The 18,039-nt window shown below is 37.2% G+C and overlaps 1 protein-coding gene across 1 annotated transcript in view; it reads left to right on the forward strand.

Moving 5' to 3' along the window:
- Positions 1–17,065, forward strand: part of C5H10orf67 (chromosome 5 C10orf67 homolog) — a 74,810-nt gene extending 57,745 nt beyond the window's left edge. The window contains exons 13-16 of the mRNA XM_072413465.1: positions 4,758–4,845; positions 5,631–5,705; positions 5,778–5,868; positions 16,854–17,065. Coding sequence (XP_072269566.1) covers positions 4,758–4,845; positions 5,631–5,705; positions 5,778–5,868; positions 16,854–16,987 — 388 coding nt within the window. The 3' untranslated portion in view covers positions 16,988–17,065. The remainder of the gene's footprint in view (positions 1–4,757; positions 4,846–5,630; positions 5,706–5,777; positions 5,869–16,853) is intronic.
- Positions 17,066–18,039: the final 974 nt, after the last annotated feature.

An 18,039-nucleotide genomic window follows, 5' to 3' on the forward strand; every position in this document is an offset into this window, starting at 1 on the left:
CCTAATTTTAAAGTAAAAGTGTTAACTCCCTATCTAGAACTTACCTGGAAGTATAAATTATATTTTCCTTGCTGTCCTTTATCTTTATAATGTTGTTTGTAGTACAAATTTGTAGTTTCCTCCTAAACAGGTTATAACTTTGTCAGACAGTGTAGCTTGCACCTTAGAGGAAAATTGCCAAAACATTAAAAAATGAATTTATGTAGAGATTAGACAAGCCACCTAGAAACTGTACTATTCTTGTCAGTCTGAGCAGATTGATAAACTTGACTGAGCAGTGGGTCTTTACCTGTTATAAAGCATCCAGTATGTTCTCTAACTACATCAAAAAAGCATTTTCTTGCAATAGAAGGGATATTACAATGACTTCCCTGGCAGCCTGTGCTTTCTGCCTGTGCTTAGTTCCATCACTGCAACCTCCATCAGTCTTTATTATATTCAACACATTATTATTATTATTTTTATATTATTATTATTATTATTATTATTAATATTATTATTACCATTATTAATAAACTTTATTTTTAAAGCATCAACAAAATATACAGCTCTAACCATTTAATAAGTGTTTCAAATGACAGAAAGCTACAAACAATGACACAGGAGGAGGAGAGAATTTAGCCCAAAAGAGTTTACAAGCTAAGAGAAGTATTGGATGCCTCAACGACACACTGTGGTTTCTTCCTGGGACCTTTAAAAAATCTTTAGTAACAGAAGTATTGATGTAACAATAATTAATTTCTGGAATTAAACCTGGAAGTCATTTGCTATTTGTTAGCAAATGTTTTTTGATTTTGGACCGGATCCATTCCAGGTTTTCTGGATCACCCAGCTCCACTGATGAAAGTGTATCCTCTCCAGTCTTGAAGAGCTTTATTAAACCAAGCCTATAAATGGAAGCTGCAGCACAGGAATATAGAAGAGGTTTGAAATATGGAAAGTGCTAGAGGTGAGAAATATGGAAAGTGCTAGAGGTGAGTATAACTAGCATTTTGATTTGTTTAGAGAGCTAGTTAAGTCTCTAGTTTTAACCTCTGCCTTTTAACTAAGTTTTAACAGTCTGCCATTTTTAGCTTTTTATAATAAAGCAAATCCTAACAGCATACACCACACGATTCTTTCTGTGCCGTTCTGAAACTAGCTGTATTATTCACAGGGCCTGAAACTTCAGACATTTGAACTAAGCCTTGGCAAATGAAATTCTCTTATCCTTCCCACATTTGTTAGTATGGGAAATGGCTGCCAGTGGGGTTTGAATTCATGGAAGTTAGGTCCCTCATATCAAAGTCATTTCAGGGAGGCATGTAGATAAAGTCTTTCTATCTAATAAAAGTAAGAGAAGGCACCATGTAAACATAAAGTTCATTTAAATGACTGACAGGTTCATTTTACCTTCCAAGCAAAAAATACAGTATACATGTTTAAAGCTATTATGGCTACCTACATGTGCATATATGATTAAAAATATTTATTAAAAGGCTTTTTTAAACATATGAGGAACTGGAAATTAGATGTCTACATTTTTTCTTTTTCCCAAGCACAGTGTAGTTTACCAGAACGCTTTAAAGTTCAAAAATCTGTTGCCAGTGATCTGGGGTGGTACTCCCTTATTAAAATGCAGGCCAGGTTGGTTTACTGTATGGGTCGATTTATTAAAGCTCTCCAAGGCTGAAGAGGATACACTTCAAACAATAAACCTGAGTGATCCAGCAAACCTGGAATAGATTTCTTAACCCCCCTGGCACTATTCCCGAATGTGGCCTAGGGGCCTTGGCTGGATCGATGTGATGCGTGAAGCATCAGTACGCTGGGAGGGAAATCACAGTTTTAAAGTCATAAAAATAAATCCAAATAATAAATAATAAATCCAAAAGTGTATCTATTATTGTACCCTTGTTTAGACAAATTTTAAAAATGTTTTAATTTTTAATAAAATTAATAAATTGAATTTATTGTTATTATAATATTTCATTATTTTTTTATAAATATTATTTATAAATATTTATTCTATTAAAATTTATGATTTGTGTTTCAAACTTTATCATACCCAGGGGTTATTCCTAAGAATTACAGGCCTACAATATTGAACACAGATAGAAAAGGGCAGACTAATTTATACAATCACAAACTCTTTTATTTTACTGCACCATTACTGTTCCTCCCACAAGAGTCGAAGCATTTGATTCTTCTGGAGTTATACTGATGGTAATGCTAGCCAACCAAAAGCCAATAATTCTGCTGGTTTCTGATATCATAGATGAGCAGAATAATTTTACCTTACATAAAAATAAAAAAGTAAATTAAAAGATCAATCCAGCTGGCTTTGCCACAGAACATAGGCAGATTTCAAGGAGGGTTGCAGGAACACACTTTGTTTTTTAAGGAGGGTTGGTGGTAAGCAAATTCAAAGCAGAAAACATGTCTGGATCAGATCTAACTAAATATCATTTTAACTTGTTTTTTTATTGCACCAACATATTTTGCATCACAACATCTGTGTATGTTTTTGTGCCAGCAAGATAACTAAATAAAGGAAAATAGTGTACAATATGTACAAATGTAGTTCATTTTGCTTGCTCTATTTTCCATCCTACACTTCAGGGCAGAAGAGCCAGTGCAGCATTGGGAAGCAAAACTTGTAAGAAAAAAAGATGGTTAAATATCAAATCATGCTTTTCCAGGGTGCTCCACAAACAATTAGATCCTACATACCCCCATCTAGAGGGGCCTGCTCTACAACACAAGTGGCATTGTTATAAAGCTTACAACCACTTGTTTGCCTTAGGGATGAATAGGCTAAATGTAAGGCCTCATTTTTATTATTGTTTAATATCTCACCCAGACCTTTTTCAGATTAGAAATGACTGACTCATTATTACACTTGGGCCTAATGCGACTGCTTATTAACCACAATTGCATCCTTATGGTATGGCCTCAGCTAGTAGGAGAGAGGAAAGATAAGTAGAGACAGGTTTATGATTTGTGGCTGCTGTGTGATAAGGGAGAGAGTGTACTTGTCCTTTATCTGCTTCTCATTTCATAGGCTGCGATTTGCCTGTTTGCGTTTGAGTCATATTTTCCCTTTCACTATCTTTGACTTTAATAAACATTGTTTGGTTGTGTCAACTCAAGGATGCCGCTTCTGGAATACCGGTTTTTACTCCTTTTTTTAGGTTCTGTTTTTTTCGCTGCTTTAAATAATCTATCTCTACATATCTCAACCTGTAAATGTAACAATAAACATTACAAAAATTAAGTTATGAAAAACGGCTACTAATTTAATTAAGCAATTTTAGGTTTTACTATTTATTTGACATTATCATTCATTATTTTAGACCACTTATGGCCAAAGGTTGGTGGTCAACCAATGTTATAATGTATAACTCTACATTAAAGTCTAAGGTCACCTCTGTCCACCATGGCGTCTGGTAGTGCCAGAAACAAAAAAGTTGGGCAGTCTAGGTAATATGGATTTACTTTTAGAGTTGGCACATCTTTGGAGTGCAGTTAAGGGTTTGTTTATCTCAACACGTTTTAGGGTATTGGGGAATATGCAACTCTTCTCTTTCACCCACAATGCAGCCAAATGCCACTTTAGTCGCGTAAAAGATTGAACCTGTCCAATTTGGATCATACACAGGGTTTTAATTTTCTTTGCTGCAGTGGGGAAGATGGAGAAGGTTAATTCAAGCAGCTGGGTGGACAGGTTGTAGGCTAATAAAACCTGTAACCTTGTATGCATAAAGTGCAGGTTTACATAAAAATGTATCTGTAATGTTAGTGTTATTGCGCCAAAAATGGCCTAAAAAGGAAAAAGGGGGGGTAATACTCTTTTCTTATATTTTTTGATCTACCCTGTAAAGGTACAGGCAGGACTTTGCTTCTTTATGTCAGAGCTGCCCCTCTGATGACTAGACATCTGACACCTAGTGGGGATCGGATGGGGCAAATTCCAAGAAGACACAGGAGAGGTGGAGGAAGCACAAATTCACAAGTTGAAGCAGATGTAGGGAGATACATTCAGTTCAGTTCCAGCATCATCAAAGTGGCATCACCAAATCTCCTGAGACTAGGAGGTTCAGTTCTCCCATCAGTCAGAAACATCAGAGCTTTAGATCTTACACTGCAGTTATAAAGGCTGTAGGAACCCTTACATATCAAGTAAAATTTGCAACACATTGATTAGGCAAAATTCGCATTTTTACCATAGCAAATCTTCATTGTTTGAGTTTAGGTCCACTTTAAAATAAATATGTCACAATTCAAATTGAGCATATCATGAAATGGTGGGTAAGAAGAGGTTGTCTATAGTAAAATTGCGTACCAAAGGAGTTGCTCTTGAATATCAAAGCAAATCTCAAATTCCTGTAAATGTTGAGATTGGCCCTGCCCCTTTCTGCTTCCAAAACCTGTTCACTGATCTTTTGATGTTATGAGCAACCTCGCCAACCAATTCAGAAGCCCTATGGGTAGAAAGCTATTCTTTTATTGGAAACCACGTGGTATTAATATGACTTCAGCTGCCTGAAATTGGATATATTAATTATTTTAATCTTCTGTTTTCTGAGTAACCACTTCTAATACATTTTCATTTTATTTATCTATTTTAAACATCCTAATTTACTTATTTTTAAGTTGCCCAGATTTATTTATGAAAATGTTATTTGGAGATCATTTTGTGTTTGAGATATTACAATTTGACGGTAAATTGTTACCTAAGCAGTGCATACAAATTTCTGTGTTTGTTTATCATTAAGCTTTCATGCCATTAAGGATGAGATGTTTCTAAGGCAAACCCTCCATCGCCAGGCAATAAACCTGCATAAAGTGTCTGTCAGTTATATGGTATGTACTGCATTTATCTATTCCATTTTTTAAGAGCTCTGCCCAATAGGGGGTTTTTTAGTTTACCTAAAACATATGCTGCCCGGTCTTGCTTTACATGTGTGGGGAAAGCCATTAATTTTGGAATTTGGTGAAGGAGTTTACTTGGTTTTGGTTTTATTTGGAGATGTTTATTTATTGGGAGGGGGGTGATATATTATTCTGAGTTTTATATTGGTTATGGGGAATCTCTTGCAGCGGTAGGTACAAGCTCTTTTCAGTGCTAGCTTAAGTATGGTGAGTTACAAGGACCATAGTTAAAATCAAATAATTTAGATTTTATCTATTTTTAAATTGCATAAATTTAAACATCCAATGTACTTTGGGGATTTATTAGGAAGTTTAACCAACTAATTGTAGACAGAAATACAAGTAGGGCAGTTTTTCAAACTGGAATTAAAGAGTCTGTCAAGCCAAAAGTGATATTAGATCTCTTAAGAACACCAGAGTTGGGATCTCCTCAGTATATTTCCAGCATCTTTGACACACTGAATGTTCCCTGGTATTTACATACTACTACTAGTACCATAATACATAGTTTCATGCTATAAATATGGTAATTTTTCAAGATGAACCAAAACTGTAAATATCAGAGGACTAACCCTTTAACTTAAAGCTCATCATTACATTTTACTATGTATTATAAACTTATGAAAGTAGAATGATCTCTCACTGTGACTTTCTGTGTGATGTTAACTTTAGTGTATTGATCCATAGTACATAATATGTTTTCACCTTGTATACAGACAGATGGTTCATTGGGATCACTGCCTCCTGATCTACCTGTACGGAATAACTTCAACCCCCTTAGCATGCCCCTGGTAGGTACATATGATCAATATTGCTTGACTAATATTTATTAGAGTGAAACATAACCTAACTACCATTTATAGCCCCAGATAGGAACTAAGCCACGCTCTTCTATGCATATGAATTCTGAAGATCACCTGGGCTCTCCTGAACAAGACTTATACATAGAGAATGGTAAGTTTAGCACTTAATATATGTTGTGAAATGACAATGTGCTTTTTATGCAGTCTGAAGGCTATGACAAAGTTAACCCTACTGTTTGGCCTTTTGCCATATTTTTTTATGTAGTATTAGCATATTTGAGTAATCTTTGATTATTCTGTAATGGATTATTTCTCATAACATAAATTACCATAAAATGCATATTTGTCATGTAATTACAGTCAGGTGTTACAGTTTACATGTCAATGATAGGAATTTAATTCAATTATGCAGGTGAAACCTGTCTTATATAAACCTCATATATTTAGCCTGTAGTGTTCTTTTTGCTATTATTTATGTGTGGTTTTATTATTTTATTATTAAATTGAAGAGATTTAAAAATAATATTGGAATAGAATTTTAGTTAATATTGGATTAATATTAGAAGTATAATATATTAGATATATTAGAATCTCTCAAACAAAAAACAAAACTAAAATATCACTTTTGGTTGTAATATTACTTAACTATAAATTGACGCGTTAGATAGTTTTCCTGGAATGCACTAAATTATGTAACTATACCTTAGTCAATATATTGGCATAATACATTAACATTGCAATAATAAATATCGTGTATCCCTGTAAAAGAACAACTGTGCACTAGAGCAGAATAATTTATGAATTCTCTTTGCTTCACTGAGCAATTAGCCCCCACAATAACATTCTGTAATACAGATGATTCGGATTTGTTGTTAGCAGCATCATCAGGGATTTTTGAGAGCGCCATTGTCAGGGATCTAGAGATTATGCAAATAGAGTTATGTATGAGAATATGTGCTTTTGTATTATAGTAACCTTACTGCAAGGATTCCCTCTTGCTACTGTTAATCACCGGATATAGCTTTCATAATTATATAATAATGTGCCTTGCAGCTCTCTTCTATATATAAATGTTTATTGTAAATCTACACCTATACAGTCTGGATACTGTAACTATTATATATTTTATTGATGCATTCACCAATAACACAGGGGGATTATGACAACAGCCATTCAAGGACAGGAAAATTCAGCTGATACAAACACACTGACAACTGTGGCAGTTATCACCAGAGGCATATATTAAATGTTGCAAATACTTCACAGAATGCAAAACAACTTTATTTCCAATTTTCTACTGGGAAACATTTTTCTTGCTCTTTCAAATGTAGATTAACCTTTCCAGTTTAAAGAAATTCTATGGCGGGGCTCTGAAACAACTGCAGGTCATTACTACAGACAGTTCCAGGTGTTGTCACGTGCATTTGGCTTAATGTCTAGCATGATCTAAAGGTGCGTACACACTTCCAATTTTTATCGTTCCAATCGAACGACGAACGATCGATTGGGCAAAAAATCGTTCGTAAAAAAGTAACCAACGACGCCGACGAACGAGGAAAGTCGCTGGAAACGAACGACCGGACCGACGGATCGGATTGGACGACGATCGTTGAACATCGTTCGTGTGTACGGTCGTTCGTTGATCGTCCATGTTCAGAGCATGCGTGATGAACGAACGTCCGTTCACTTTCCTGTCGTGCACATAGTTCCTCTATCGCTCAAACGATCGTATCTATTGTGTGTACAATATCTACGAACGATTGTGTCGTTAACTCTATGTGCAGGATCGGTGCTATACGATCGTTCGTATATATCGTGCATGAACGTTCGTCGTTCGTTTTCCAACGATAATAATTGGAAGTGTGTATGTAGCTTTAGTCCCCTGTTGCCCACATAGTGTAACATGTGGCCCAAGAGTCAATAAAAAGGTGAAGAAAGCTGGCTACAATGAGACCATATCTGATGTGGTTGATGATTGCTGTTATAGAGTGACCCAGGTTGTCACTAGAAGAAATTAGGGAGAAAATCACAATTATCACAAATAATTTACTAAAAAAAAGGATTGCCACCTGCTTTTACAGAGATTTATCAGCTAGATGAAATAGCTGTTTGCACATTATAATGCAAGTGCACTCTATTATTGTCATATGTCTCATATAATGCACTCTATTATTGTCTTGAAAATGTTGTTGCCTGACCATCACAATCATTGCTGAGATCGGTCCAGGTTCGGACTCTGTATAACCACCATTGGGATATCTATAGACAGGCAAATAATTCCATGAAGCTGTCATGCAGCCAATCTACTCAACACCCTGACCCACTGCAGTCCTTAATTGACAGATCATAATTTCAGACCTTCAGATACTCCTGCTTATAGTGAAATTTAACAGCCACCCTAAAAATCTCTTTTTGAAAATTTTGAAAATTTAAAAAAATCTGATATCTGCAAGAGATGATCAAATATAAAAGTTTGCTTGCATTTTGGGCAGCTGCTGTTTCCTAAGTTTGTCCCAGCCTCACACATATTATCAGAGGGAATGTGCTAAGAAAAGGGAAAACAATGTAATCTGTTAGGATAATATGCGTGACTTCTGTGCATCAGATACCTATGTTTGAGCTTTCTTTTGTTGACAAGCAGGTAAAGGATTGCTGTGACTTTGGAGCTTTATCTTAAGCATTTATGTCTTCCCTGCTCATTAAGACAAGTCTTAATGATCCCTGTGTCAACAGTGCCAAATTACAGGACTGTGAGAAAGGTCCTCTTGAATACATAGACTTAAGTTTAACTAGATAACTGGTTCTGCAGTACAATACTTGTCTTGAAGAAGGCATTTCTGTTGCTAGCCATAAATGTTAAAGGAGTCTATATGCAAGCTATTATCAGCTACAAAAATGTTCATATCTTTTAAAACACAGGGAAATCAGACTGCCTGACACTTCTCCATCACAAGCAGCCCAATCTTCTCCAGCTTTGTATATCCACAGTGGGGGGAAATCCAATATATTTAGGTGCTACTGCCATACTTTGTGAAGAGCAGTAGATATGACTACTGCAACCTTCATTGGATGTCATCTTTATTACAATTCTTTGATATCAGAAGGGATAACTTACACACTCAAATGCTAATGGCTATGTTTTGACCAATCATTGGGACAGAGAGTCTATAGTTTAAAGTAAATAACCTCTATCTGTATAAAATATTTCAATTTGTGGACACGCTATTATAGTCTATCCTGATGCCTGATAATAGATGAGCTCCCCTCAAAAGGTATATTTGATAGACGCATACAATATATGACCTGGTTGAAAAATGCATTTGCACTGTGTTTATATGCGGTCCTTCTATGTCACCTGCTTTAGTATAGGAGTTCAGCTGCACCACATATCAGTATCTGGTGGATGGCCAGGTCAAGAAAAAGAAGGAATGTTAAGGTGGCCATAGTTTTGACAACTTTAAAATGTTCTTTGCTGATAACTGACCATAGATAAACAGCCCTCCAAAATTTGAAGCTTTCCGTTACACGATCAAAACACTCCCAGGTATCTCTGGCTACCTGCATCACTATCAACATAATCTTTCAGCTTTGCAAAGCATAACAAGAAATAAAATATACATAAAAATGATCTCCAAGTGAACTTTAACTCAGGTACTGGTAGGCATGACTGCAAGGCTCTTGACAATTATATTGTTGCATTGTTGGCCCTGAAGTTGTCTGTATAAGCACTTAAGATGGAGCTTCCATGTGAGTCTTCTGTTTACACTGGGGAAACAGAAGGACAACTGTCTAGGTAGAGTGATCCATTGATCTATAAATACTGCTTGACATGACTTTCAAGTGCTTCCTATGAGTAAAAGTGTTGGGTAGTAGAAGGTTTTACCTAGAAATCCTCTGGCTGTCATTCCTGTGTGAAAGCTGTCTGCACAACCCTCTTTGTCAGTCATGTTTAATCCTTGGTGCCTGCTGCAATCTCACCATTGATTCTGTTCCTATCTAAACTAGAGCAACTCTAATATCCAACTCTCTGTTTCAATGTATCTGGACATGCAAAACTGCAATTTTCACCGATGGTTATCTATCCAGCTTAACCTCCAAAGTAACATCTTATACATACCCCTGAGGAAGCCAAAAGGGGAAACGCGTCAGGTTACAAAACATTCCACAGTAAACCTAAGCTAGATGATTGCTGTATAGTTCAGCAGTCCATACCCGATGACGTTAATAATGGGGTTTGGATCTAACACTTTAATTTAATATTTTGTGACTCACTATTAAAAAATAATATATGCAATATTTTTAGCCTACAAAGCCCTTATTTCTTCTTTTTATTTATTTAATTTTACCTGGAGAACCAGAGAAGGAACAGTAAGGAATAGGACAAGTTTTCTATCCTTCCTCATCAGTCCACTGTGATTGGGAAGCACGGTGGCTCAGTGGCATTCTGGTCTTTGCAGTGCTTGGTCCCAGGTTCAAATCTCATCCAGAACATCTGCATGGAGTTGGCAGGTTCTCCTGTGTTTGTGTGGGTTTCCCCAGGGTACTCTGGTTTCCTCCCACATTCCAGAAACATGCAGTTAGGTTAATTGGCTATGACTATGGTAGGGACATTGTGAACTCCTTTGAGGGACAGCTAGTGACATGACTATGGGCTTTGTGCAGCACTGCATAATATGCCAGAGCTTTATAAATACTGTGTAATAATAATTCAGTGTTGCAAATAAATCAAGAACAGAGTGAAAAAAAATTTTAGATGCTGTTACATGTGTTTGCTATACATATGGTGAAGATATTCTTTGCATTCAGTTCAATGGACTTCTTTATTTAAATATGTACAAGCAAAACTGAACAAAAACATTGTGGAGCTCTTTCAGCTGCTAAAAAATTTGTAGTTTTAAAGCTATAACTGAAAATGAACGATTAACAACCAATCAACGATTATTCACGATAATTTGAACAATCGTATAGTGCACGATTCTGTACATGCTGAAACGGTACGATCGTTCAAATATAATCCACCAATAATGTACACACGCTAGATACGATCGTTTGAACGATGCAGGAAGTGACGTGCGGGAGAAAGTGTATCACAGAACAATCCATGATAACTGAACGACCGTACACACCATAGATAGCGAACATGGTGGCTCAGGGGTTAGCACTCCGGCCTTTGCAGCGTTAGGTCCCAGCTTTGATTCCCAGCCAGGACATTATCTGCATGGAGTTTGCAGGTTCTACTTGTGTCTGCGTGGGTTTCCTCCCACATCCCAAAAACATGCAGTGAACATGCAGTGAATGGCTTCTCCCTAAAAAAAAATTGACCTTAGACTACATTAATGACATATGATTATGGTAGGGACGTTATATTGTGAGCTCCTTTGAGGGACAGTTAGTGACTTGACTATGGACTTTGTATATAAATACTGTATTAGAATAATTGTCGCCCAATCAGATCTGCCGGGACAGTCGTTTGTTTCCAGCGACATTCCTCATTCAACGGTGTCATTATGCACTTTTTTTGTTAACAATTATCTGACGAACGGTCGATAGTCGTTTGTTTCCAGCAGAGGAATATCACTTCTTGCTTGGTCCTTCTCTATAGCATGCTGGTAGTAAACATACTTTTCTATTTGGACTGTGGCTTCTTTCTAAACAAAAATGGTATTACTTTTCACAGCTTTTGATTTGCTGAACCTAAAATGTGTTAAGTTGGTTTAAATAGCAAAATTCATTTAGGATTTATTCATTACGTGAGGCTGCCTGACTTGTCCTTAAACTGTCTACAGAAGCTAAATGATAATTGCTTGAAATAATCATTAATGATCCTTTACAGTGACAGAAGAAGTGGAGGGCTGTACAGAACATTGCTGTTTTTTAATGTAGGTGGGTGAGAGGCTTCCTGCTGCATCCTCTCTATTCCTGTTGGTTGTTTAGACATACAATAGAATGGATCACTGAACAACTTTAGGGGAAATCTGCACAAAAAATTAGCATCTGTACTTTCTACACTTCTTTGTGGTAGACAAACTGGAATCATATTCTAATAAATGAATATACCTCTTAGTATGGATGCTGTATTTTTATACATTTTATATCGTTTCATGTCCACTTGCAGGAGAAACCAGAAAAGAAAACACAAGCTCTATATTCTTCAGAAGTCTAATCCAGCTTTCCAGCTGTGCTTCAGTAATAACCCAAAGTGTGACCAAAGACATTAGTGTAGTTAAAGTATAATTAAATATATCTGTGGCCTAACACTCACCCCTCTCCTAAATTAAATATTTCCTTTCATATAAACGATGAGTTAATCAGACTAATCTGACACTTGACATGAGTTTGCCTACATATCTTCGCTCAATAAACCATGGAACCCCTTGACTTAAAATTTCTTTGTCTGCTGTATTAAAATCCACAAGGGCCTCTTTGTTGACATGTACTTTAAGGGTTTTGTCCACCCCTTTCCCTGTCCCTTATTCATAGGGGACGCAGACACAGTCAAGCCTACATTGTTGTCCATGTAATAATACTAGTGACTCTTTAAATGGGTTTTTTTTTATTCACACTTTACCATTAAAAGGCAGAAAAGGCCTTTTGGCCGTGGCCATACAAGCATAATAAATTGTATATGTTTGCAATGCTGAATACACTTGGTCCATATGCTGCACTGCATAGTTACATGAATAAGCATTTACCAAATCAGCCCCAGCACATTAAACAGAAAAACAATCTTTATTCATGGTAACTTATCAGTTTCAATTAATCAACCCTAACAATGGAATTTCTGATGTGCTTAAGCGACTTGAAAGCAATAGGTCATCTCCAGGGCAGGCTTGTTGGGTCTTTGTGTCTTGAGATTCAAACAAAGACACTTGCAGCAATATAATGAGCACAATTTCTCAAGATTCCAATTATTAATAATCTCTTGACTTTTATTGTGATCAGTGCATTTTAGATTTGTTTAATTTCACTTTTTTTTAGGGTTTGTTGAAGTCTGTTTGAACGTTAGACTTGAAATGACTACTGGAAGCCAGTTCTTTGAATAGGGAGTTAGATATAAGCTTGACCATCCTTTCATTGCCAGTGTGCTGCTATGTGAATGAGCATTGTGAAGGCCATTCCAGTGGTATTGAAAAGAGCTAACCATTGGCTTGATTTGGTTACACGCTTTAGCAAAGAGCTCCCTCCTACGGTCCCTGACCTGTTTAGAAGAGGCCAGCTAAGTGTCATGTCGCCCCTCCCAAAGGGGAGTATCTGCATTCATTTCATCCATATAAAAAATGACTGGGGACGGGAAGATTAGTGCTTTTCAATTGCAATTTATAGTAGTTTACAAAAATTCACATTGTTAGCACAGAAAACATGGGAGTGTTTCATCCCAAATTGCATTACCTGTGAAATGTCATTAGACTTCTTGAGCATCACTCAGTTCACTTTAATAACTTTTCTATATTATAAACACAGCCTTTGAATGAGATGTGTTCTGCAATTATATCATGAAATATAAAATAAATAATTTTGTTTGTTCCTGGTGCAGAGGTTTCAACACACAATTCATATAATTCACATTAAAATAAAGTGAATTACATTAAATTTGCTACACAACATTTGTTATGATCATTTGCATTTAAAAAAAATAAAATACTAATTTCATGTTCTTTTATATCCTTTGTTGCATCTGTTCTTCTGCAGCTTTTTTCTTTCATCTGTTTGTCTTTATGTATGAACGTTAGAACTTAAGGGATTGCGTGGCATTTCATAAGATGAGTTTTCTGGTGGTTACATTAGTGGGCAGTGGCTTTGTAATGTAAGCTAAAACAAACACTTTTGGTCCCCATCAGACGTCAATGTGCAGTGTTTTTTGAATGCATTAAGGCAGCCCCTTTCCTTTTAGAATAAGCTGACCTTGCACAGCAATGGAAGTACAAGCAGCATTACACCTTACCACATTACCTTGATCTAATGACTGTGGCAATTTTGTTAGGATTTGTTGCCGCAGTTTCTTGGCTGTCCTTTCACAGCAGTTCCCAATAGTCTTTTTTAGGACCCCTAAGCATTTTCAGCCTCAAGAGGGTCCCAATGAGATCTATATGAATTCAACACTCAGGCATTGACAGGATGTTTTACTTCCTTGGATTAATACTGCTGTGACCTTGTAGCATGCATAAAACGTGTCTACAAACATTGACAATATGTGCAAATTGAAAAAATAAATAACATGAATAGTGCTCACATACTGCAATAATACTGTTGTTTGGTGCTTCTTTATTTACTTGTCATATGAATATATGTATTACCTTATTGTGTATATAAACATTTTTCTTTCTCCTTTTTTTTCTTCCCCATCTATTGGACAATTCCTGTTGGTCACAACAAGAGACATGTCTAGACGCTAGCTTATTGTCCCTTAGTGCTAAGTCAATAAAGCAAGCTCAGAGAGAATTCATCAAAGGTTTTTACGCCTGCTTAGTGACCATTTGAATCAGTTGCTCCAGTTCTTTAGGATCTGTGTGAAGTAGTGGCCAGTTCTGAAGCCTTGACCTAACTTAAAATACCACATTGACCTATATAGATGAAAAACCTAAAGAAGAGTGATCTGGTAAAAGAGTCATTTTTAAGATTGTCCAGAGAACCTGTGGTCGTTCAGACATTCATTTGTGTGACAGGGTATTTCCCAATGTCTCTCTAAAATTCCCATGCAACTTCTTGAGAGTTTAAAGAGACCCTGTAAGGTTTTTAAAGGAGCAGTTTGAATAGCAGGGGCCTGTCTTGCAGTCCATGTGTCCTATCTCCTCTTTGTTGAATATCTGCAACCTACATCAACATCTTCAGCATTCATCATTCATTTCCAAAAGTGTCAGGTGCCTTTCTTGACTCCTTCTTTCAACTTCTACATCACTAGTGAGTCTGTCCCGATGGCACTGTAGGAAAGAATCATGGTGTGCGGCAGGACACACAGGTATCTAAAACCGCCTGTGGCAAATGGCGAAGACATTGGGGAGGCTTCAACGCTGGAAAAAAAATGTAGGACGCACTGGCTGCCAGAGAGGTAAGTACATTTCCTCTTTCCTCAAGACTAATGTTTCTATACCTTTTTAGCATGGGCAAACCCCTTGAATTACATTTTAGGTGGTAAGGGAACCCCTGCTATAATTACTATAGCCACAGCTCACAGTACATTAGTGTGGTGATCAGAAGAATGCCCCCTACATTGCTGGCCATTGGGAAGAATGTCAGCCTTACAGGGTACCAATCTATGTCTTAAAGTGTACCAGTTTTTTGGATACCATTGCTCAAGGAAACCCTTGCAAACTCTGTGGGAACCCTGGGTAAGAAACAATGCACCAGATAAAGGCTTTTCATTATGAATATAAGATTCATCACCCTGAGACATAGATCAGTTACTAATGATAAGGGCAATGTAAGCTGTTGCCATTCTCTGGTAACAGTATGGTTCTTGTTGTTGGTGTTGGGAACTGTACACAGTGCACTACTCCACAAGGAGGTATGAAGTGCCACCAACAATGAGGACACTGACAGAAGGCAGTGTCAAACAAGCAGCAGTGAAAACATTTCATTATAGACGGTAGCATTTCATGAACAGTTATATTATCTCTGTTTGCATTTGTCCAATTCAGGTAACCCTGGGCCATGGCCCATGTTGACTGTGAAGAATTTCAGCCCCAGCAATAAGACTAATATGCTGACCCACTGGCTTCAGAGTTTAGGTCTTGCAGATCAATACTAAACAAGTAGGTCAAGCAAATCCCAAAGGAGATGTCAGTGATGTCATCCTCCATTCTTCTCTCACAATGTTTTCATAAATCCCCAATATATAAAGTTCTGCTCATAGGCTTACAATCATTAGGCAAAACATAGCAGTAAGAAAAATATTGAAATGGCCCCTTTTCAAAAGTTTGCATGCAGTATGCATCAATGATTGCATGCAAACTTTTGTGATAGCTTTGGAATGAGGCCCTTGACTTTCGCAGGTGGTACAACTCCATATTATTCTTGGATAAAAGCCTCCAGATCATTTAAATTGTTGGGTTGTTCTACATGAACTGTGTGGGGATAATTCCTTGTTATTTGACCCAGTAAAAATTGTAGTGAGAATTAAGGGGAAATCCAAATTTGTCCATTTTCTAGAGCTGCCCAGACTCTGTGGAATGGTCTTCCTTGTCCTATTTGGTTTGCTTCTACTTTATGCACATTTAAAAGAGCACTCAAAACCCATCTTTTCAAACTTGGCTACCCCTATTCTGTCTCTTAAAACCTTCACTACTTACCTACTAATCCATATCCCCCCTCCTATTGTGTGACACTTCACCAAACTCTTAGATTGTAAGCTTTTCTGGGCAGAGTCCCCTCCTCTTTCTGTGTCTGTCTGTTCCAACCCCAATTTAATGTACAGCACTGTGTAATTTGTTGGCGCTATATAAATACTGTTTATGAATAATAATAATAATAAATATTAAAAATAGAGAAATAAATACATATTACCAGCTCATGTCAGTTTATTGTGGCTGCACATAGCCACATAAACTCATTGCCTGTTCTAGTCAGCCATTTTACAATTAGAAGATTTCTAATGTTTATAAACTTGTTTCCAGCATTAAAAAAATCAAATAAAATAAATAAAATCTGTGTACTACATCACTTAGAACTTTTGTCTGTGAGATAGTTTGCACTTGCTCTTGTGATAGTATGTTCTGCATGGACAACCAATCACAATTTGCTGTTGTTTATAATTTTCTTTTGCTGTTAAGAGATTGAAAGCCAAGACCTGCTTAGTTATCTGTATAGAAGTGAGCCCTCACATGCAGTCATTGAGAACTTTTGACTGTTTCACATGCAAATACTTCTTGCGCTAACAAGACACCAGTGACAATCATAGCAGTGTTATTACAGATTACTTTCAGTTAGGAGACCATCATTTATTCAGTTTTTATTTCTGCCCAGTGTAAAAATCGTTAATCCTTTTAGCCGGTACTAAGGCATGCAGAGAGAGCATGTCCACTTAAAGCCGGCACAACAAGAGATTTTACTAATCAGATAAAGCGCCAGAGCCCAGCACAGCGAGATTGACAGTTGGATTATTCAGTGGCAGCAACTTGTAACTGTTGTCTGTTATTTCAGAATTGCAGGTGGTGTCAGACACTGATGAGGACATGGAAGGAGTTCTGCCTCTGCCGCCTCCACCTTCTGACATGATCAAAGACAACGAGGTTGAAAAAACTTTTAGGCCTGTCGGAAAAAATCTAACACATTGAAGTTTGTTTTCTTTGCCTAAAAATGTAATTCTTTGTTTTCGCTTTATTAAACATTGAAGAATTGTGTATATCAAGTAACTATGCTCCTTTAATTTGTTTATGGAACATTGCAAAAAATTTGAAATAAGTTCTTAAAGTGACTCTGTCACATAAAATAAGTTACAGGTATGTATATCTGTAAGGAACACAGTGAATGCCTCTCCTGTGGGACTGAACGCTGCTATGGTAAGGAACCATCACCAAGTTCCATTAGAAAATTATGTTTTCAGAAGTCTCAATTTCCTGTGTCCCCACTGTGCAAGACAAGTATTGATGAGAGGGTCGATGGTGGGAGCCATAGGGCACAGTGGGGATATTCACCTTGGTAAGCTCCAACTCCAGAGATAAATTAGGGCAGAACGGGACCCTAGGTAAGGTCCCATCAACTGAGATTGCAAAGGACTGCAATAGGCATAGGAAAGCTGCATTTTTACTGTACTGTGAAGTGACAGTCAGTGGATTAGCTTAGACTGGCTTCGTTCAACAGCACCTGACACAAGAACTCACTTTAAATGGTCTTCTGCATCTGGAAGTTGGCCACTAGTAAATATAACAACCTTGGTGAATTGGCATAGGAAAAATGACAGTGTTTTTACCCAATTTAACACTGCCTCATAACCTCTCATACTACTTAGATTAAGAAGTGTGTAGAACCCACAAATGTTGGTCCTGAAAATGTACCTGATAGAGCAAAAGTATCACAGACAATGCATAACACTATTGTTGTTGTTGTTGTTGTTGCAAATACACTAAAGCTGCGTACACACGTCAGATTTTTATCGCCCGATAATCGTCATCGGCCAGATATCGGGCGAAAATCTGCCGTGTGTACAGTCGGTGTCGTCCATCGTCCGGACGACCGACCTGCCGGATCCACGGACGATGGACGACAACCGATCCTAATGAAAGGGAAGGGGGAGAGCACGCAGCAGGGTGCCGCTCCGTCGCTCTCCCCCTCCTCTCTCCATAGAGCATTAAAGGTGCTGTATGTACAGCACCGTTCATGCATTGTG

Source organism: Pyxicephalus adspersus, chromosome 5, assembly GCF_032062135.1.
Source record: "Pyxicephalus adspersus chromosome 5, UCB_Pads_2.0, whole genome shotgun sequence".
Lineage (NCBI taxonomy): Eukaryota > Metazoa > Chordata > Amphibia > Anura > Pyxicephalidae > Pyxicephalus > Pyxicephalus adspersus.